This window comes from Natrix helvetica (genome assembly GCF_964273705.1).
Source record: "Natrix helvetica genome assembly, chromosome: 1".
Lineage (NCBI taxonomy): Eukaryota > Metazoa > Chordata > Lepidosauria > Squamata > Natricidae > Natrix > Natrix helvetica.
The window spans coordinates 101,256,664-101,279,706 of record NC_138548.1 but is presented as its reverse complement, the minus strand read 5'-3'; the positions used below and the strand labels follow the sequence as shown (position 1 = coordinate 101,279,706).

General features: G+C 37.2%; 1 protein-coding gene across 5 annotated transcripts in view; it reads left to right on the top strand.

The window, feature by feature from the left end:
• Positions 1-23,043, top strand: part of TEAD1 (TEA domain transcription factor 1) — a 219,176-nt gene that overhangs the window by 185,161 nt on the left and 10,972 nt on the right. For all 5 annotated transcript variants that reach the window (XM_081936859.1, XM_081936856.1, XM_081936860.1 and 2 more), the window contains 2 exons: positions 6,173-6,346; positions 21,661-21,801. In XM_081936859.1, the coding sequence (XP_081792985.1) occupies positions 6,173-6,346; positions 21,661-21,801 (315 nt within the window). The remainder of the gene's footprint in view (positions 1-6,172; positions 6,347-21,660; positions 21,802-23,043) is intronic.

Here is a 23,043-nt window from a genome sequence, read left to right as displayed (position 1 = left end):
GTATCGATGTTAAGTGAGCCTATTAATACTTTGGATCAGTGATGATCCAGGTTTTAAACATTGAAATCCAAATCTCATATTTGCATTATTCTGTTATTTGCCGATAGAAAGTGCTAACAGATCAACCTGTATGGGTGACTGGCCATTACCCTATCATCCCTTTTCAGTCAAAATCTATTATTTCCTTCAATTAGAGAATGTGGTATTAATTGATTTAGCACGTGATTGCTTCTTTGGGTTTATATTTACTGGTTACTGATATAGCCATACTGCAAATAAAAAGTATCTGAGTAAAGGAAATAACTAGTTGGCTTGAGAGGTAGAGTAGAAGTCCATGAACAGAAATAAGATTAATTTAAGGGGAGAATAACAGTAAGTATTTATTCCCTGTGTAATTTAAGAGAGATTCAGTAGAGATTGTATGCCATAAATAAGAAATGAAGCTGTATGTTATGCCTGCACCAAAAGGCATATTAAAGAACTCTACAGGTAGTCTTGTCACTTAGCGTATTTTACAAGGGTTTTGCCAAAAACTGCCTCTTATTTCCAAGTTTTGACAAAACCATGCCCATAGTCAATTATTGGTTTGCTTAACAACCATAGTGTTCACTTTACATCCTCCACATTCATTTTAACAACCACCAAAAATGTTATAACATTATGATTGTATGTCGAAGACTATCTGAAATGAGAAGATCTTCATGGAAGAACCACACAGACAAACAGAAAGCGAATTCAATACAATGTTGGCCTTTGCTCTCCATTTAGATACTTGCTGGATTTGGGAATTGATTTGTCATAATTCTCCCACCCTAAAAATACTGGGATGCTTTGCAAGTGTAATGTGGATTTGTTTTCACAACAAAGCTGTTAGCTGAAGTTTCTTTCTGTAATGGTAAAAATACGAAGCATAGGAAGTCTTTCTAGAAATATTTTACAAAATGTATCTCACCGTCTCTTATTTTAGTTGTTGTTTAATTGAATCAGGAAAAAGCTAGAGTCTGTCGGATACACTGTTTAAAGTATTTCTTAGGATAATATGATAACTAATTGATTCTGTTGTCTTGAATTAATTGTTTATTTCATTATATATCAATAAAACTGGCACGTATTGTCATATTCCCTCATCCTGTTTTAGATCAGTTCAATTCATTATTTGGAATTTGAAATCTTCTCCTTTAATCAAATTTCTAAATCCTAATAAATTTACTTTTTGCAGCAGTCTTTGCATAAATTCTGGTTGATTGGTTTTAGATTAAAAATGAATGATGAACTATTGCTGTGCATGATCCCCTATGGCAAACTGTGATGAGCTTTCTTAGGGCTCCTGGGATAGTGATGACTATGTAGGAAACAAAATAAAACCAAAATTGTTATTTCCTTATATATATCATATATATATAATCATATCATGTATATATCATATACAGCACCTGAGGGTAGAACAAGAAGCAATGGGTGGAAACTAATCAAGGAGAGAAGCAACTTAGAACTGAGGAGAAACTTCCTGACAGTTAGAACAATTAATCAGTGGAACAGCTTGCCTCCAGAAGTTGTGAATGCCCCAACACTGGAAGTCTTTAAGAAGATGTTGGATAGCTATTTGTCTGAAACAGTATAGGGTTTCCTGCCTAGGCAGGGGGTTGGACTAGAAGACCTCCAAGGTCCCTTCCAACTCTACTATTGTATTGTATTGTATTGTATTATATACAGAAAACTATTCTGGCTATCATCCAAGAAGGTTCTCTGAAATAACTTTGAGGTGGTATTTATTGTTGGAATAATCATTAAAATACCACTGGGAAAAATGTTGGAACGGCCTTCTTACTTTTCACTTTGACATAGGTTTTCTTGGTGGAAACAATGGAATTGGTTCATTTAGGCCACAGTGATAATGAATCTTACATTTCTATTTTCCTCTGTAGCGTATTCTGAAACAAACACAATAATCTTGTTTATAACTAAAGCTTGTAATGTTTACGCCTTTCTACTCTTATTGGGTTTGGATTGTGGTAGTTCTTTAAAAACAAAACAATGCCTTTTCTTAATTGTATGTTATAAGTAAAACAAATGCATCCATATATAACAATGATTTGTCTTGCTTCCTTTGAATTTCTAAATGGGTTACATAGGTTTTTATCCTAGTATTATTTCACAAGAGCCACTTTTCTGCATTCTTCAAATATAAGAATGTTTAGTAAGAAGCCGCCATCTCGAGGCTATATGGGTTATTTTAGACTATGCATTCATGAAAGTACATTGTCAACCTCTTTCTACTTTCTGTGCTCCCCAGTGCGACAAGGTAACCTTCTTTTAAACAATGACTACAACAGTAAAACAGCTTAGGATGTCATATTGAAAACAGTGAACACCTTGGTGGGCAAATTTCTCTTTAGAAACGGATGTTATTTTATCTGAAATATTTGAGATTGAAAGAACTGTGACTGAATGGCATACATTCATGATCTTTTCAAACCCAGATTTTTTTGCACTGGAAACTCAGTTGTAAAGGGTTTGTAACTGGAGCTTTTCCACTAACAAACACTATTCATGCCATACAAGGCACACCATGTTATCTCATTGGAAAATATTAAATTCATAGTTTATGTGTCAAAAAGAAGAGCAAGTGGAGTCCTTCTGTGCCTTGACAATTTTGAACAAAAAGCAAAACTAGGTTTCAAACAGAAAGGATGGGGGGAAAGGAAGAAGTTTGGTGGGGCTTTCTTTCCCAGTTCCTCATCATCACTTTAAATAATCCTTTTGATGTAACTTTCTGTTATTGAACATCAATTTGGAAGGAAATAGCAAGGAATAATTTAGCTGGTCTACTCCCTTTTTCAATTTTCCCAGCTTATATCTGCTTGTTAGCATATGCAGATCTTCTAGACGAAGGGTGTCAAACTGGCGGCCCGTGGGCTGGATGTGTCACACGCAGGCCCCATCCACTCCAGCTCCACAAATGGGAAAAACATCGTGAAATGTCACGTGATGGCAACAGCAAGTTTGACACCCATCTTCTAGGCTCTTCTCAACCATGTCAATGATTTCTTAAGCATATGAGCAGTTGCCTTCCACGTTCTGTTTATTGTTCATTAGAAACATGTCATAAGTAAAGGAATAAGACATTCAGTAGAGTATAGCATTTACAATAATGTAAGAAGAAAATAATCATTCATGTAATGTCAAAAGAAAACATTTATGTTCTAAGAATATTGTCAGATGAGGCTATATACTATCTGTCGCTTTAAAACATATTGTATTTTTTTTTCTAATCCTGCTACTGCAGCATCTGGTATTTTCAGAAAGATCAGCAAACAACTGTAGTAGCTTTACAACTGTCTTCAACTTAAATTGCGCTGCCTTCTGTAACAAAACCTTTTAGTTTCTGAATTATGTTTTTCTAAACTGATTTTCCTGGACTTCTAAACAGAAGTAACATGGAGTGTGTGAATTCCTCTGGTCTAAAATCTGCTTTGGAGTCTGCTAACATACATGTTCCAAGCCAAACATGTCATAGTATGGCAATTATTTTCTGATGTTTTGTTTCTCTGCTCCTGTTTACTTAAACCCAAATGGGACAGTTTTATTTACTTACACTGATAAAGAAAGTTTATGGAAAACTATTGCTATTGTGTGCCTAAGAAATCTAAAGGAAAAGCTATGCCAAAATGGCAGAATCGAAGTATGTTTGTACCTTTCTTTATCAAAAAGCATACATAAAAATGGTTAAAATACATCTATGCCAGTCCAAGGTTATTTCTGAATCATCTTTGCAGTTTTACATTTAATCAAGGTTTAATGTATGTAGAGCCCTAAACATTTTGAACAGAGGACATGGATATGAACAGGCAGCAGTACAAAATGGACACAGCAGTGTCCTTCATAGTATGTAATCTTGGAAGTTCCCTTTGTTTAGATTAGCTCTACTATCAAGGTCAAAATAAGATAGGGAATTGAAATATTTTAGAGACACTATTCATATGGATTACTGATTCAGTAGTGCTTACTATTAAGTATAGGTAGATAGGATTACATCCCAAATCTTGCACTGCACTAAAGTATTCAAGATTATAACACCCCAAAGTTATTTTTAACATATTAATACAATACAATACAATACAATACAATACAATAATACAATACAATACAATACAATACAATACTATACTATACTATACTATACTATACTATACTATACTATACTATACTATACTATACAATAGTAGAGTTGGAAGGGACCTTGGAGGTCTTCTAGTCTAATCTGCATTTGCATACAGTATATGTACAATGGTTGTAATACAGCTGTGGGTTTATCTTCTCTTAAATGAGCTATTTAGAAGTGGTAGAACTACTAAGAGTAGAAACTGAACCAATAAATCCTGGGATTTGATGTATGAGACTTGCTAAGTGATGGTGACCATGTGTGGAATATTCACTACCAATCTACAACTGGTAATTACTATAAATTCATACAGTCATCTTCTGCAGGTATCAGAAGATTGGTAGGACCAAAGACTGCCTTCTCACTAATTAATTGATTAATTTACTTGTGTGTGAGAGGGGAGAGGGCATGAGAGAATAAGAATTGTGGAGTTCAGATAATGAAAGTTTATGGAAAACCAATGTAAATTATATACTTTAACATGGTTTGTAAATCAAACTACTTGGTAATATAGCCACCTTGTTTTTGATAGAAGAAAGGGGAAATCTAAATGCAATAAACATATAAGATTTCACCCACAGGCTGAAAAGATTCTCAGATAATATGTGAATCGATTTCTTCCTTCTTTGAAACCCTGTGTGAATATTTTTGTTATCCTCTATCTTTTCCATTGGGGATTCTATATAAACCAAAACAAAAATGTTAAACTAAATTCCTAGTGATTTTTTAGAACTGATAAACAGTATGCATGCAACTTCATAATCCTGTGTTGGTTCAACATCTAACCAGTCTGAAGTTCTTTTACATTAAGTGTGCTTAATGTAGCATCTTAATCCAGAATTCTAAAGAGACAGTAGAAAGACGCCTGAGAAGTAATCCAGCTAGCATCCCTATGGATATTTCAATATAAGTGTTTGAAAACAAGGAATATGAAGCCTAGGTTTGAAACTTGAGTTATTTTTACTAAAAAGGTAGATCATGGTACATATTATAAGCCTTTTACATATATCATTTTGAAGTGAGCTTTAAAGAGCTTAGTAAGCTTGTTGCTTCTGCAGTTGTCCTATATTTGCACAGACGCTGTATGGTAATTACTTGGAGTTACAGAATAGGATGATAATTACTGTAATTCTTGTGTAACTGATCGGTATGCAAGTTAAGCCTGCCCTTTCAAAAGCTTTTGCTCATAAGCATTCATTCATTCATGCATTTGTTCATTCGTGCGTTAGCTTCTCCCATTCATTTGTTTACTTTTCTGACCTATATACTTTGTCCTTTAAAACAGAAATACCCTTTCTCTAGATCTCTAAGACTGTTTAAGTTTAATTTAGATGTCATAAAATGCTACTCTTGATTCTGAAATAAAAAAAAGCTGTGACAATGCTGACTATAGATACACATTAATAAATTGGTTTTATTCATTGTTTACACTGTATACTGCATGGATCAGAAAGAAAGCTGAGACAATGTCAACAGACTCATCACATCCTGAACATGAACTGTTTCAACTCCTCTCCCTGAATGCCACTATGGAGCATTGTGTGACAAAACAACTAAACACAAAGACAGTTTTTCCCTCATGCCATCACTCTCCTGAACACTTAATTACCCCAGCACTGTCTTATGTCTAAGGATATTTACCCATCTAAAGGCTATTGTCCTCCTAATCTTTTCTACTACCTTCTCCATTGGTGTCTTATGATGATATACTTTGTTGTTTGTATGAATGCTTATGCACTGGAAACAAATTCCTTGTGTGCCCAATCGCACTTGGCCAATAAAGTATTCTATTCTGTTCTATTTATTAAATGAGGGTTATTTGGTAGTAAAGTTTCTTAGGAATATGAGAGCAAACAGTATTATCTAGCTCAGATTGATTTCTGTTACATTGCATATGTAATACTATACTGGCTATTTCCTTTTAAGAAGAAAGATCTTTTATGTACATCTAATTTTTACAAATATATTATAAATATAAATATATTCTTCCTTTGTATTTTTCCTTTGTAGTATAACAAACACCTCTTTGTGCACATTGGACATGCCAACCACTCTTATAGTGATCCATTGCTGGAGTCAGTGGACATTCGTCAGATTTATGACAAATTCCCTGAAAAGAAGGGAGGCTTGAAGGAATTGTTTGGAAAAGGACCCCAGAATGCCTTCTTCTTAGTAAAATTTTGGGTGAGTAAACTATTAAGCAAATATTGCCTGAGTGTTATGCATGTGCATCTTTAGTTTTGTGTTTTCTGAATGTTAAAATAAACCTGACTGGTATACAGTAGGTAGATGGAAGCACTTTTCTCTCTCTCAAGGAATAATTCAGTCTTACTCAGAGACATAACAATAGATTACAAAGGACATAGAAGGCACTTCACTTGGGTTGGCTACTCACAATGTGTTAAGGGCTCTAGCTGAAGTGGTTTCTAAAAGAACAGACAAATGGAAGACAAGACCACTACTGTATTTTGGTCATGATAGGAAGAAATGTCTGTTCCTAAGAAGCAATAGTAGGAAAGGGGCTGTTATCTTTGGGCTCTGTTTAGGAACTTTTTGGAGGAATCTCAGTGGTTAGAATGGAATATTAGTCTAGAAGGATTTCTGCTATAGTAAAGAGGCAGTGTTGTATAGTATTAGGGCAGGGGTGGCGAACACGCGGCTCGTGAGCCGCATGCGGCTCGCGGCCAAAATAAATGAGGCTCTTTGCCTCTTACCATTATTTAGTATACTGTGGCTCGGATCGCGCGCTAAACCCGGAAGTACGGTCGACGCGACGACGCTTGCCTGCGCTCCAGGGCAGGCAAGCGTCGTCGCGTCGACCGTACTTCCGGGTTTAGCTCAACAGCGCCCTCTGCTGCGCCCAAAAAAATAATGCTTCAAAGTCTAGCACAGTTGCTGCAGGATTCCGGTGAGGTTCTAATGATTGCTCAAATTAATAATAATGGTTGCATATTGAAGCTCTGGGTTCAGGAGCAGCAGAGTTTTAAATAGGAGAAAACATTTAGTTGAATTTCCATGGTTAGTATATTTCCCAAAATTCTACGAGTGTTTTTCTCACAGCCTGTAATTGTAATAGATATCAAAGATAATCCAAACTCATATATATATTATAATACATATATTAGGTTAAAGGAAGATAATATTAGGACCAGGCTTTACCCTTGTATAGGTTGTACTCGATTTATAATCACAATCTCGTCACTGAGCAAAGCAGTCGTTAAGCGAGATATGTGACTGCTTTGTTTAATGACTGCAAGTGTGGCATTCCTGGTTGTGGTCATCAAGTAATCTTGTAGGTTGTTAGGTGGACAGAGATTCTACTTATTTATGGATTTAAAAGTTATACAGCAGCTCTAATGGGTTTATAAAAATTTATAACAAAAAACACCTGACTGAGCATGTTATATTATGTGTTTAATATATTATTGTTAAAATTATATGCTTTTGTGTGAGTGTTTGTCTGTTTTGGCAGGTCACTGCGTGGTGTGGCTCTCTGACTCTCACAGTTTAAAATTTTGGCTCTTTTTGTCGAACTTGTTCGCCACCCCTGTATTAGGGCATTAAGGTCTTGAATTCAGAGGGAAGGTTCACACTTAGTATCAGCCATGATGCTCACTGCATTACTTTGGAAAAGCCACTATTTTGAAGTGCAGCCTTCGTCTCAAATTATTGTGATCGGGAAGAAAAATGGAGGAAGAGGTGGTAGAGATGTCACATTAAGTTCCTGAAATCAATTATTACAATTATTATATTATTTGTTACTATCAAGTTTTATCAAATTATCCAATGCCACAGATCATCCATTTGATTTAACACTTTTTAAACTTTTGACCCAATATATATATGTGTGTGTGTGTGTGTGTGTGTGTGTGTGTATGTGTATATATGTATATATGTATATATGTGTGTGTGTGCGTTTTCGTAGATTTTCACGGGAACAGGTATGCAGGTCTTGGCGTATTCGGGTCTTTTCCCATGTAAGATTGAGAGTATCTTGGCAACGTTTCGACAAGGTCCCACTTGCCATCTTCAGACCTCGACGAGTCCCACTCGCACAAGCACGAAGTTGAAGGCACCAGCCTGAAGATGGTGAGTGGGACCTCATCGAAACGTCGCCAAGATACTTTCAACCTTACATGGGAAAAGACCTGAATACGCCAAGACCTGCAGATAGATAGATAGATAGATAGATAGATAGATAGATAGATAGATAGATGATAGATAGATAGATAGATAGATAGATAGATGACAGATAGATAGATAAATAGATGATAGATAGATATAGATATAGATATAAATAATATCAGTGGCTAAGATACTGAGCTTGTTGATCATAAAGGTCTGCAGTTCGGCGGTTCAAATCCTTAGTGCTACATAACGGAGTGAACTCCTGTTACTTGTCCAGCTTCTGCCAACCTAGCAGTTCGAAAGCATGTAAAAATGCAAGTAGAAACATAGGAACCACCTTTGGTGGGAAGGTAACAGCTTTCTGTGTACCTTCTCCATTTAGTCATGCCGGCCACATGACCACAGAGATGTCTTCAGACAGCGCTGGCTCTTTGGCTTTGAAACGGAGATGAGCACTGCCCCCTAGAGTTGGGAACGACTAGGACATATATGCGAGGGGAACCTTTACCGTTACCTATATATTTACCAATCTTTTAAATATATACAAAAATTTTACCAAGATAACTTAGGATGCAAATCAGTTATATAGTACTCTAGTTTGACATCTTATTCCAAAATTGAAAAGGCATATCTTATTTTTTTGCCTTTGTTTCAGAATTGTAGCATGAGCAATTTTCAGTTTCATAATCCCAACAGGTCCTAGAAACACATGGACAATTTGCAGCTATTTCTAACATATTATTTTGGCAATATATTTTTAGAAGAATATACTCTATATACCAACAATATATATGCAAATCCAGTTTAATGCAATCACATTGGATGAATGGAATAGATGGAATACTCAACTGCTAAGCTGCTTTCCCCAATTTGGAAGAATTCATCATTATAAAGGTTGTTCTCCCAGCAGAGAAGATCTATAACTTTAGAGTTTTGTTCCCTTGTACTTTTTCAAACCGTTTTCCTAGCCACCTTTGAATTTTACTTCTCCTACAGCCTTGTTCCTAAGAATTTTTGTCTTTTTCCCCATGTGAATTGTAATTTACTAAACTGGACTATCTATGAAATGTATTTCTATGAAATGTATGCTTCAGTGGTGTAAGATGTCTACTTCAGCTTTTCATTATATTTTAGAAATGTGAAACCCTCTTTGGAAGATGAATGTTATATCAGAAGGTGTTAATAGAGTGCAGCTACATTTCAGGAAAGAGACGCTGTAGCCAAGAGGTTAGATTTTTAAAAAAGTAATTAAGCTAAGGAAAGTATTTGACACATCACATTAGCTGATCAAACCTTAGATTAACCTATTTTGCTAAGTACAGCCAGGCACACATTGGCATCCCTACTATTATTGCATAATTAGGTGATCATCAGAAAATTGAAAATGGAATAAAAAAGCAGAATAACACAGCTATTCAATTACTCAAGTAGGGATGGCTAGGAGGGAACAATCCACAAGTTTTGACAGTTGGCATGGCGTAGGAGTGGATGCAGAAGTTTGGGTGTGGTATTTAAAGGCGATTCAACCAGGTGCCCTTTACACATGGTAGTACGATTTCCAGAATGTTCACATACACTTCTAAAAGTCACCAAATTCCTTTTTTTTTTTAGCAACGCAAATAGTGTAACTATAATTGGCCAGACTGGAGTCAGAAATGTAAGGGGTGCAAATTGTTGTAGGACCCCCATTCCTCATACTCATTTCTGGGGAAACCAAAATAATGTAGCCCCACTTTGACCAACAGAGTAAAATGTGGCTTAGACTTAAAAGTCATTGGCTTGAGAACACTAGTTCAGAAGAGATACAGTTTGTGTCTATTAACCAGTGTAGGTACAATAGCATAGAAATAACATGATAACATAACATATGATGGCCATTTTGGCTGTTTTAGATAACAGTGATATTTTTTTAAAGCTTTCTAAGTAGCTGACTGGGGACTGAAAATGTTGTAAGATGAAGGGCAACATTAAGGTTGGAGAAGATGGTCCTGTTGTATCCAATGCATATGGATCAGGGCACATATAATTGTCTTTCTCTGGTGAACTGCTATTTTTCATTAAAAGCCATCATATGGTTTGCTGCCTCCAGCTCTGGACAGCTGATAATCCCTATTTTAACCTATGATATGGGGGAAAATAGTAAAAAAAAAAACCTTGAACACAACTTTAAAAAAAAGGTAGGGAAACATGCAGAGCATGGCTGCTGGAACTCTTTCTCATGCCAGCAGTGGCCATATGCAGCCTTTATATTTTCTTCTGTGTGATGAAGCAATATGTGTTTTTGTTTTCTATTCATGTTGTATCTTTGTCTGTATGTGCGCACTAGGAAGGGTAGGCGAAATACCTCTATCCTGCATCACATGACCAGGAATGAGGCTTAGAATGAAGTTAGTGATAGTGTCCCAAGCCACTGCCCAACTGCCTTGGTTTTGAAGGCTATTTTCCAGAATGGTTTTATCATTATCACTATCTGTAGGATGCAGACTTTACAGTAACAGATTTTTCAGAGGAGTCACTATTTACTGCTACAATAAATGTCTGGAATAGAATAACAGAGTTGGAAGGGACCTTGGAGGTCTTCTAGTCCAAACCCCTGCTTAGGCAGGAAACCCTATACCATTTCAGACAAATGGTTATCCAATCTCTTCTTTAAAACGTTCAGTGTTTTTATGAAGCACATTCTCAAATTGGGTATTGTGGAGAAATGCAAAGTCCCAGTCTGGGAAAGTTATTTGGTATGCATTTACTTAGCCATTTTTAAGCTTTGTAGAAGAGTTCTTCCCTCAGTTCTGCGACCATTACAAACATATCTGATGGGAATATAAGAAAATTGGGTTTTTAAATAGCTTTTTTCCTGGCTAACCAAGCTAACAATCTTTCCATTGCAGTAGAATAGAATATATGTAGCTCAGAATTGAACTGTGGAATAATTGGTGCTCCCTGAGCTTGATTGTTTGCCTGCAGACATTTCATTACCCAATTAGGCAACATTATCAATGCTAAGACGTGTGGGGTTTACTCCCTGTTTTTATATAGCTTGCCCTGCCGATGTTGGTGGAGATGTTGCTTTCTCCTTGGTAGTTCCTTGATTAGGCTATTGTTTACTGTTTGTTTGTCTGGTGTTAATCCCCACTTATCTGGATGTAGACTGCTCAGGAGGATGTGTCTGAGTCTTTTTCTTTCCTTCTTAGCCCCCCCCCCCCAAATGGTTTGTAAATCTTGTTTTATCTCTGTGTTGATGACTGATTTGTCTGAATTCCAGGAATTCCCTAGTATTTTTGGATTTAGCTTGGTCTAGAATGCTTACAGGTTCCCAGTTGAAATTATGGTTGCCCATTGTTGTGAGTAATAAGTTTTCATCATATCATCTGACTGCTAATTAATGTTCATTGATGCAGTCTACAAGTTTTCTGCCTGTCCGTCCTAGATAGTGGCTGTGACAGTATACTGTATGTTGCAGATGATTCATGTTTTGGGCTACTGAATCTTTTCCTTTGCTTAAGATATTTTGGAGGGCTTTAGTTGGTTCATGTGGTATGATAATGCCATGCGGTTGTTGATAGCCCGTTGGTTGTTTCTGAGATATTTTGATGTATGTTTGTGTCATCCTTTTCATAGCTTGTGTTGGTTGAGCTGATGTAAGTTGCGTGATCTGTGGGTATTTGTTCAAAGATATTGTATACGCAGTCTGTTTCCTTTTTCTGGTGTTCTGGGTTGCTACATTGTATTTGTACTTATCTGAATAAAGATTTTACACAAACCCCCTTGCAGGAGGTTGGATTCTTACTTTGGTGATGGAGCAATTGGTTAGTGTGGTTTGGTTTATTTTTATTTTTTTATAGTCTTGCATTTCTAATTTGCCATCATTTCTCCTACTGATAAGGATATCCCAAAAGGGTAGGTGGTTGTTGTATTCTTCTTTTTTTATATCTTTTATTACTTGAAACAAAGTTATAAAATGGTTTGAAATTTTAAAAAAAATGTTTGGGAACTTGGCATTCAGATAAATCAGCCATCAATAGATATATAAACGTGAAGAATACTTACACATTATTCAAAAGAGGAAAAAAAAAGCGAAGAAGGAACCAAAAAGACCAGAACATATCCTCTCTAGCAGGCCACATCCGGATAAACAGAGATTAACATCAGGCAAACATTCAAGCGGAAAGCAATATCCTAGTGAAGAGAACCACCAAGGAGAAAACCACACCCTACCAAAAGTAGCAGAGCAAGCTAGTATATAAATGGGGTAAAAATCATGCTCACATTAAAGATATTACTTAGTTAGGTAATGAAACATTTGCAAGCAAAGAACCAAGCTCTGAGAGCACCAAAGATTCCACAGCCTTTCCAATACTTTACTATTGAGAGACAAATGTTTTTAATCCAGCAAATACTGTCTACTATTGAAATATGTGTTATTCAAACTGGTTTATCAGTTGTAAGGGTATTTGTTTTAATTTAATTGAGTGCCAGTTATATTTTTTATCAATTATTTTTAATAGTGTGTTTAATTTTATTCTGTTTCATTGTAATTCTGTTTTGTCTTTATTATTGTTAGATCTGAGACAAAATAATAATTGGCAGTATCTGCCATTGAGCACCACCTAGTAAGTACATTAGTAGTAGAAATGAGAGATTGGGATATTTTTAAAGAAAAGAATATATGCTTTGAACTGAGCGAAGCAGAACATGACATAAACCTTGATCAGTTTTATATATTCACTAGCAACTGGCATAGATAGCTGTCCCATTCATGTTTACAAAGGAATAAACACCACTCAACACAATAGATCTCATTCCTGAGTAAATATACTCAGAATTATGCTATTACAGTGTTAAATTGCTGTGGCATTGCTTCAGAATAATGCAAACGTACGTGGCAGAGAATGCCTGTGAAACAGAGGGTTTCATGAAGAACTATTGATTAATATCAATAAGTATTTTAATGAATACCTACTTTTCAAGAATCTGCATTGCAAAGAAGTATTCTAGAAAACAACACATGCTGTAATTAGCAGTTTTCTTTGCTTTTTTTTCTTTTAAAGATGCTTTGAAGTCCAAAGCATTTTTGAAATTCAAATGTAGAACAGAGATAAAGGAATCTGCACAATAAAGGGGCATTAAATCATGTCCAAAAATCTCTCCCATTTTATAGATGTAAATATATGCCATAATTAGTGGCAAAGTAACATGAGTTGGATGGTTAACTTTATTCCTTTTTCTTGTCATGTAAAATAGATGTGACCTGAAAAATATATAATGCTGTTTCTTTGTGGCCCATTGTTAACAGTAATGAATTCAGTATAGTTTGTGTTCAGAAAGAGCTCCGCCACATGGTCTCCTCCCACGTCCCTCATGTGTGTCTGCTGCCCTCTTTGGAGGCATGTCAATTCTTTGTCTCCATTCACAAAAAAGCCATTGTAATGTTTCCCCTCCTAAGATGTCATTTTTATTGCATAACCGAGTAAGGCTTGGCAAATCAACTGCCTTAGAGAGATGAGGTTAGAGGGATGCGGCCTGGTCATTTTGACCCAGTTTTGCAACCACTTTGGGGGTGAAAGGAAAGCTCTGCTGCTTGCCCTTTCCAGTCACCCGAGAGAAGATCATTCCTGCCCGGGGACTTTCAGGACCTGAATACAAAATTCTTGATACAAGTGTGTTCATTCTGGTGAATGAATTGGAGAGCAGTTGGAAAGTACAGTGGCTCGGCTTGGGCAGCAAAAAGCTGAACCGTGTGGCAGCAAACAGAGCCACAGTTCCAGATGCTGGACTTGGAAAAAAAGAGGGAGAGAGAGAGAAAAGAAAAGAAATTGGAGCGAATCTCTGCCCTTTGATCACTGTTCACTGGAAGGAGAGGAAGCATAACGCGCTCCTATGAATGACAACTCATTGCAGCTCACGCTAATGGTAGGAAGCCTCAATGCCATTTAGCAAATGACCTTCCGTGTTCCAATTTTAACTGCTGCATGTTTTGTCTGTTAATTATGCTGCTCCCTCAGGAAATGCAGTCTAGGATTTTCCCCCCACCCCACCCACCTGTTCATTGCAAAATAATTTCAGTCCCTTTTTGCACATGCTGTTTGGGGGTAGGGGGTGGGGGAGAAACTAAGCAAATTGTTAAAGTATGCTGTTGTAAAAACACATGCAGGCAAATGCCATTTCCCCCCAGATTTTAGTCTTTTTTTTTCACTTACAGCAGTCTTGTTTTCAGCCAGCTCTCTTTCAATGCCTGCTGTGGGCCTTCAGCAGGAGCTGTTTGCATGCATCATGTCAAGCAGCTGATAGGCTTGGTATGTAAAATTTCCAGCACTCAGTACTGACAAGCTGCATTATATTGATGGATGAATACATTATATGTATCAACAGGCGCAGAGAACAAGTGTCTGGGAAATAGCCAGTACTATTTCCCAGGATGTTGCTGAAGTATTTGCATTAAAAGGAAATCTAACACTGAAACACCTGGGTTGGGATTTTAGACTATAATTTGCTACTACTCTTGCCTTTAAGATATGGTGAAAGCAGGAAACAATCCAATTCTCTGTTTCCAGTTGGATTTAATCATACAGTTCAAATCTTGGGATTAGATTTAGATGTTTCTTCTTCCACGTTCCCCTTTTTAATTTGAACAACGTGATTTTGCAAATGTACTCGCCAACATAGGAGAAATAGAAAAAAAAATACCATCCAAAACGTAAAATTTCATTTCATGAAATACGCTGATGAAAAGTTCTTTTGTATAAGCTTCAGAATTAGTACTCATACAAACTCGGTATTAAATGCACTAAACCAAAAGGTTGACCTGATTGAGTGGACAGAATTTCTACTGGTTCCAAAGAAATTCACCTCCTGAGTCATATAGAGCTTCAGTACCTTCACGTGGGCCTAGAAATCACACAATGCGGCTCCCACAGCAGTTGTATTACAGGGCAACAATGAGACTGCCTAGTAGACATATGGAGCATTTAACTATGCACCAATTGAAACCCCAATCCTAATAATGGAAGGTGTAACTCCAACTCTCCCCTTACAACAATTAATTGGAACCTTTGAAGATGAGCAAATCTGCCATAAAATGATGCCTGCAACTCCCCTGACTCTTAACTTTTCAAAGGACACTATGATCAACACTATTCCAGCAAGATTAGCTGTTTCAAAAAGACTGTGATCAACAGTATTCTAGCAAGACAAGAGTAATCATTTCCCATCATCTGTACTTTACCACCAATGATCCATGAGGGGGACTATTGCAATTTTAGTCTTATGCCTAGGTCTGAATCCTGACTGTCTTAGATCTGGAAAATATTTTCTTCCTTTCCCTTGTCTTTTTCCAAAGGCAAAGCATACCGTATTTTTCAGAGTATAAGACACACCTTTCCCCCCCCCCCCCAAAAGAGGATGAAAATCTGGTTGCGTCTTATACACTGAATACAGCATTTTTGGCCTCCCGAAACCCCATCCCCAGCATCCCTTTTTCCCCCCACAAAGGAGGCCTGCAAAGCCTCCATGCACATATGTATATGTCTCTGCTCTTTTGTATATATGTTGTCTTATGTGTATTTTTTATCTGTTTGATTGTACGCCGCCCCGAGTCCTTCGGGAGAGGGTTGCGGCTAATCAAATAAAATTATTATTATTATTATTATTATTATTATTATTATTATTATTATTATTATTATTATTATTATTATTATTATTAAGTGCTCCTGGGGGCTGGGGAGGGCAAGAACGAGTGAAAAACAGCCCCATTTTTTGCAAAAACAAGGCATGCAGAGGGTCTGGGAGACCTATAGTGCTCCTGGGGGCTGGGGAGGGCGAAAATGAGTGAAAAAGGGGCCTGCTTTTCATAAAAATGGGGGTGTTTTGCCCTCCCAAGCCCCCAGGAGCACTCTGCAGGCCTTCCAAACTTTCTGCATGCCCCCCCTTTTTTTGCTAAAAATGGCCCTGTTGTCTAATGCAGTATATGTAAATTCAAGAGAGGCCTCTTGTTAATATTTCTAGAACTCCACACTTAATTTGGTTTTATGATCTTTGCCTCAGTGGTAAAGGTGTGTAAGGCCTTTGCAGCTTGGCAGTCCAGCAGAGGAGAGAGGGGAACTGGGTTACTCAAGCAGCAGACCATGTGCGCACATAGCCTCTTGCACAAATGGCAGACTGGTCACACATTTGCAGTTCAACTTGCACAAGAGGCAGCCTGGCTTAACACTCGTGCAAGTTGAGTTGCATGTGTGGGCCTGCGTGCACACTCTGGCCAACCACTCATGTGGCCCAATTTCAAATAGGCCCATGGCCCAGTAGTACGCTGCGGCCCAGGGGTTAGGGGTGTGAAGGTGGGAGTTTCCCCCCTTCTAATTAACGAGGTATGAACCGTCGGCCTTCCAAGAAGCATATCTCCGAATAAGCAGAAAAATAAAATCCGAGAACATATTCTAATGAACAACTTTAATATAAAATAAAATACAAATCTTACTATCTAAATCTTACATTTTGGCAGAGCTGTGTTGCCCACCTCCTTCGGCAGGCAAACGGAAGATCAGAAGGAAAGTAAAATAATGTGTGACGTATTATGAGACATGCGCAGTAAATCATTGTCAGATAAGAAACAATTTCTTTCTACTGTATAACTCAGAATATAAGCTCAAGTTGACAAACAAATTAACGTAGTGACAGGGGGCCCTTGCTCTAAGATATTCATGTCGGAATGTTGAAAACCGGAGAAGACGATGATCATTTACCTCAGGAGAGTTGCTACTTAAGACAATGACTAAGACCAATAACATTCTGATGATAAAAGCAGATCTGCCATTGTGACCAAAATGACTTCTCCTGATAGAAAGATGATTCATACACTACAGAATAATTACATTTAATACAATGTTTTTTAAAAAATCTGTTCGATGACTTTGCCTGACAAAATAACTGTCCTTATAACTGTTCAGATATAACAATTAGTCAATTGTGGCAGCAGATTGATGGCAAATTGATTTCACTATCTTTTAAGAAGATAGCAAATTATTTGAGACTCTATAATATTAAAATTATATTAATGGTAAAACTAAAATAAATAAAATGAGGTCATGTGGAAGTAGATTATATTACAGGTTTTTCATACTTATTTCAATTTAATGTCTGCAAAAATGTTCTTAATAAAAATTGGGTTTATCTGTAAATCTGCTTCATCTGCTTTATAAGACACATGTTGTTGCAGTGTAAACTAAGGATACTTATTCAGATCTGAGTGTTTAGTCTTTGAATAACCAGTCCCATGAAGATTTGCAAAAAGATGTATTGCTAAGGAAATCTCAGTAATGATATTTCTCTTCCAGTTAGATGCAAAAAAATTTTCTTTGGAGTTAACTAACTTGTGACAGGAATACATGCAACGCCGCCCCAAATCTTCAACTCCAACCTGTGGGCCCTGTATTTGTGTTTATTAAAATAATGTGGGAGCATTAACATTAATGGAGGCAGCACCATGACATAGCAGTTAAGTCACTGGGCTTGTCAGCTGGAAAGTCAACAACCCAGGTTCAAGACTCGAGCGCCACATGATTGGGTGATCTCCTGTTGTCACCCCAACTCCTGCCAACTTCAAACCTAGCAGTTTGAAAGCATGCAAATACAACTAGATAAATTGGTACCACTTTGGGAGGGTAACAGCCCTCCATGACCTCATGTTGGCCACATGATCTCAGATATATCTTTGGACAGTGCTGGTTCTATTCTCTAGAAATGAAGATGAGCACTACTGCTTAAAATCAGCTATGCTTAGCGGAGTAAAATCCTCAGTGACCCCTTCTTTCATAAATATAAATACAAATTTCATACAAATAGGTTCAGGCTGATCTTATACATTTTTCTTTGCTTTACTTGTCCCTTTTAATATACCGTATGTTTCAGAGTATAAGACGCACCTTTTTTTCCTCAAAAAAGAGGCTGAAAATCTGGGTACGTCTTATACATTGAATATAGCATTTTTTTCCTCCCAAAGCTCCGCCCCAACACCAAAATGGCCGTGCATACCCTTATGGAGACTTTCAGAGACCTCCTGGGGGCTGGGGAGGACAGAAATGAGCAAAAAATAGGCCATTTTTGCCCCCCAGCCCCCAGCAGCACTCTATAAGCTTCCATAAGGCTATGCATGCAATGTTTTGACAAAAAATGGGCCAGTTTTCACGAAAAATGGGTCGTTTTTTGCTCATTTTTGCCACCCCAGGAGCACTCTGCAAGCCCCCCCCCCAAGGCTATTCATGCCCTCTTTTTAAAAAACGGGGCCGTTTTCACGAAAAATGGGCCATTCTTTTCTTGTTTTTGGTCCCTCCACCCCCCAGGAGCAAGCCCTCCCCCCGAAGCCTATTTATGCCTTTTTTTAAAAAACGGGCCCGTTTTCGTGAAAAACAGGCCATTTTTGGGAGGTTTGCAGAATGCAAAAACTTTTTTTACACATACCTACCTACTCTCTCTCTCTTCCTACCTCTCTACTGTATTTCTCTCCCCCCTCTATCTATCTACATACCTACCTACTCACTCTCTTCCCCTACCTATCTACTGTATTTCTCTCTCTCTCCCTCCCTCTACCTACCAACCTACTTACACTCTCTCCCTCCCTCCCTCCCTTCTGTCTCTCTCTCTTTCTCTCTCTCCCTTTATCTACCTAACTACTCTCTCTCTCTCTCCCTATCTACCTATTGTATTTCTCTCTCCTCTCCCTCTCTCACTCTATCTACCTACCTACTTTTTTTTAACTTGCCTCTTCAAAACCTTGGTGCGTCTTATACTCTGAAAAATACGGTAGTTGGAAAAAGGATGTAACCATTACAATACTAATATCTCTTGCTCACTCATGCTGATTTTATAATAGAGGGGTGTTCCTGGGAGTGCTTCAACACAAAGCAGTTCATCGTCTTTATTCTTCATAATTCCTCTAGACTTCACATTCTTAAGAAGTCAAGCTAAAAGGTGGCCAGAGGGCCGTGCTTTATTTTAATGTGTTCCTATTGCTTCCTTTCCCATGAAAGGAGGATATACACCACTTGCCAGACAAAAGAGGAAGTCAGTAGAAATGGGATAGCAGTGGGGTGAGGAATGGTGGAGATTAGAAATAACTTATTTGAGGGACAAGGAAAGTCCTCAGTTAATAGCACTAAATGGAAACTTCATTACTAAGCAATGCAGTTGTAAAGTGTGGTGTCATATGACCGCACCGACTTACAACAGCAGTTCCTGCATGTCTGGTTACAACCATTAAACAAATCCTCTGTGGTTGTTAAGTGCGAAGTCATGTGGACATCATTTGTGACCTCCTGCTGGCTTCCCCATTAATTTGGCTTGTTGGAAGCTGGTAATGAAGTCACAAATGTTGATCATGTGACTGCAGGATGCTACAACCATCAAAATTGCTAATTGATAAATTATACCAGAAGGGGGTGTGGTTTAGATGGTTGATGCCTGAAGGTATGCTGATATTCTGGGAGGAGACAAGAATTAGAATCAATACACCCATAGAGGCACAGGCCTTTATGGAAAAAAACAAAACAAACCTAGAAAAAACAGAAGACTCTACAACGGATATGCAGGACACGGGAGGGGCCGGAGCTCTGTCAGCGGGGGGAGAAGGGGCAATACCAAGAAAACTCAGATCACAAAAATGAATAAGAAAATCACATTGTTATAAACAGACCGAAAGTAATATGGAATTATATATAGATCATATACTACAATATATAAACTGATTGAAAATATTTTTAGAATTAATATGCTGATTTTATATAATTATGTATTAATGTTTTATACTCAGATGTACTCTATGAGTTTGGAGGGAGGGGGCGCCTGCCACACTTTGCAACTTCCAAAATTTGTATACCTTTCCATCTACCTTTTCCCCTATAAATGTTAAAAAAACCAATAAATTTTTTTGGAAAAAAAAATTGCTAATTGATTGTCAAGTGCCCAAATCGCAATCACATAACTGCAGTGACGCTGCAACAGCCACAACTTTTAAGATCAGTTCAGTCTCCTAGCATCAGTCACTCAACAAATGGTCATTAACCAAGGACAACCTCTTTTTGGTCTGGGAAGGGGGATATTGCAGAATATAACTGGGAGTCTTGCATGTTAACAAAATTCAGGAGAAAGTTAGAAAGGAAAACATCAGAGTGCTGAGCTTAGAAGAGAACTATGACTTTCTGGGATGAATAGATCACTTTTGTTTGAGAAATGTGAGTTGGAAAAGAGGGAATTGAGTTGAGGGATAATCCTGAATTACAATAAATGCTCAAGATAAATTTTTAATTGCATGCAGTCAGTTTCTTTGTTTTTTAGTCCTTGGAGTTTACTGTTCTCTGGGATTAGCTGCATCCATCACAAATGCTGCCAATCATCCATTTTATGATCAAATTTCAGTCACTTTCTCCAAACAACTCTGTCTGCAAAATGTTTGGATGGTTCTGTTTTATTATAAAGCCATTCCATCATTGCTGTGCTTTACAAATGTGGTGTTGGGTGGGAGGATTTGAATAGAAGATGTTTCCTGCAAAATTTCTAATACTTTCTCCAAGTATATGTTAGCTAGTGTGTCTTTATTCTTGCTTTGTGTAATTATTTATACTCTGCAACAGGTTATTCATTCTCCTCTTTCCTGTGAGCTGCTGAGAAATTTTCAAAGGGTGTGGTTGCCCTTTTCAGTGGCTGTGTTGAAGAATATTGGGCAATCGTACTTATTCTTCAATGACATATGGCATATACAGTAGCTATATTTTCACGCCTATGAATTTAAAACAATAATCACTCTGAGCTGTTTTTACAAGTTTCTGCAATTAAATGAATTATAACGTATTTTCCCAATGATCTAAACTCTACCTGTGCCACCTGAATTTGTGAGATTGTCCTTATTATTTGTGGTGGATTATTATATAAACAGTGTATGATATGATTCATTATTGGCATGTGGAATTATTGAATGTTTTCTTGAAAAGCAAAGAGAACCCTAACCCAAGCAAATAAAGGGCTACATATTTTAGCTCTTTTCATTTCAAAGGATGACTTATTTATATGTATCCAGTTCAAGTTGGGGGAAAAGAGATATTCTTCCCATTGAATAGCTATAGCCCCTTAATTCTTTGAGTTAGAAACTGGATAGTTCAAAAAGTCAAAACCTTTATGGGCCAGGAATTTTGAATCCAAACCTTAGATGAAATAACCATGCCTTTCAAAATTGCAGTGGAAAGTCACTTGGCAACAAATATACACCTGCAGTGAAAATCAAGGCAATATATTTCTTTGCATATAACTGAACTGTTTTTGGTTCTAGGGTGGCCTACATAAAGGTAGAATGCTAATTGCTTCTTATGTAAATGCTGTTTTTCTTACAGGCGGATTTAAATTGCAACATCCAAGATGATACAGGAGCATTCTATGGTGTAACTAGTCAATATGAAAGTTCAGAAAACATGACAATCACCTGTTCCACCAAAGTCTGCTCATTTGGAAAGCAAGTGGTGGAAAAAGTAGAGGTAAGGATTATTGTTGCTATCTCATACTTCTCTTTTTTTTAAAAAAAAAAAAAGAAATGCCATCTTTCAAATTGTGCATCTGAATCAATGCAGCTACAGTTGCGCTAATATAAAATTGTTGTGTATATTTTCTCCATATACAGGTATCTTTTGGGGGGGGAAAGTGGCTAGAAAAATGGAATATGCTCCCTGCTATTCAACTTGAACTAATTTGCTAGAAGAATTTTCTTTAATGAATGCCCTTTAAAATCCTTAAAGCAGTCTGGCTGTTTGGCAGCTGTAGTATTTTGTATTGCAGCTTGCTCATTATGAAATCTCTTTGTGTCTCAGATATGTAAGCATGCATCCCTGTAACAGCCTTTTCCACTATTTTTTGAGAAGTCTAAAATGCTGTTTTAGCCTACATATTTCCTCTGCTGAATCATAATATAGTACTTAGCAATAGCACTTATATATCGCCCCATAATACTTTACTGCATTCTCTGGGTGTTTCCAATGTCAGCATATTGCCCCTAACAGTTTGGATTGTCATTTTACTGACTTTGGAAGGATGAGTTCAACCTTGAGCCCCATCGGGATTGAACTATGGGCTGGGGCATAGTTTGCCTGCAATACACCACATTCTATTCTGCCACTAGAGCTCCTGATATACTTGCTTTTAGCTCAAGAATTAAGAACTCTTACCTAAATTCTTGGAACTATGAACAATCTGTTTTATAGATTTGAGAATCCACCACATACTGAATAGGGAATATTTCAAAATCTTTCTTAATGTTCTCAACTGATAAAATATGGATAATGATTAGGTTTAGTTTAGGTTTATTAAATTTATAGACCGCCCCCTCTCCCCGCAGGGACTCGATGATATAGGTATCTGCACCAAAAGCCCTCTGCCAAGGACACGTTTCCATTACGCTGTATATGAAGCTTCATTTGGCAGGCAAACACACCAAAACAATGATGCTTGTTGCTAAAAATGCATCTGTGGATTATAAAATTTAAACTATTAAATTAAATTGGGATTGACTTCTTAGTATATCAAACGAGCAACAGTGTTCCACTATTCTTATTTTGGCTTACTGCAATGATCAAAGCTCTGCTTAAGATGATGGGTTAAACAATGTCATATTTTCCACCATATCTTTTATGACAAAGTAACATTTCAGCTCCATTGTATGCTTAATTCAGTAGAATTATGCATTTAATTAAGAGCCACAGTTGACAATAATATGAATAACTTTG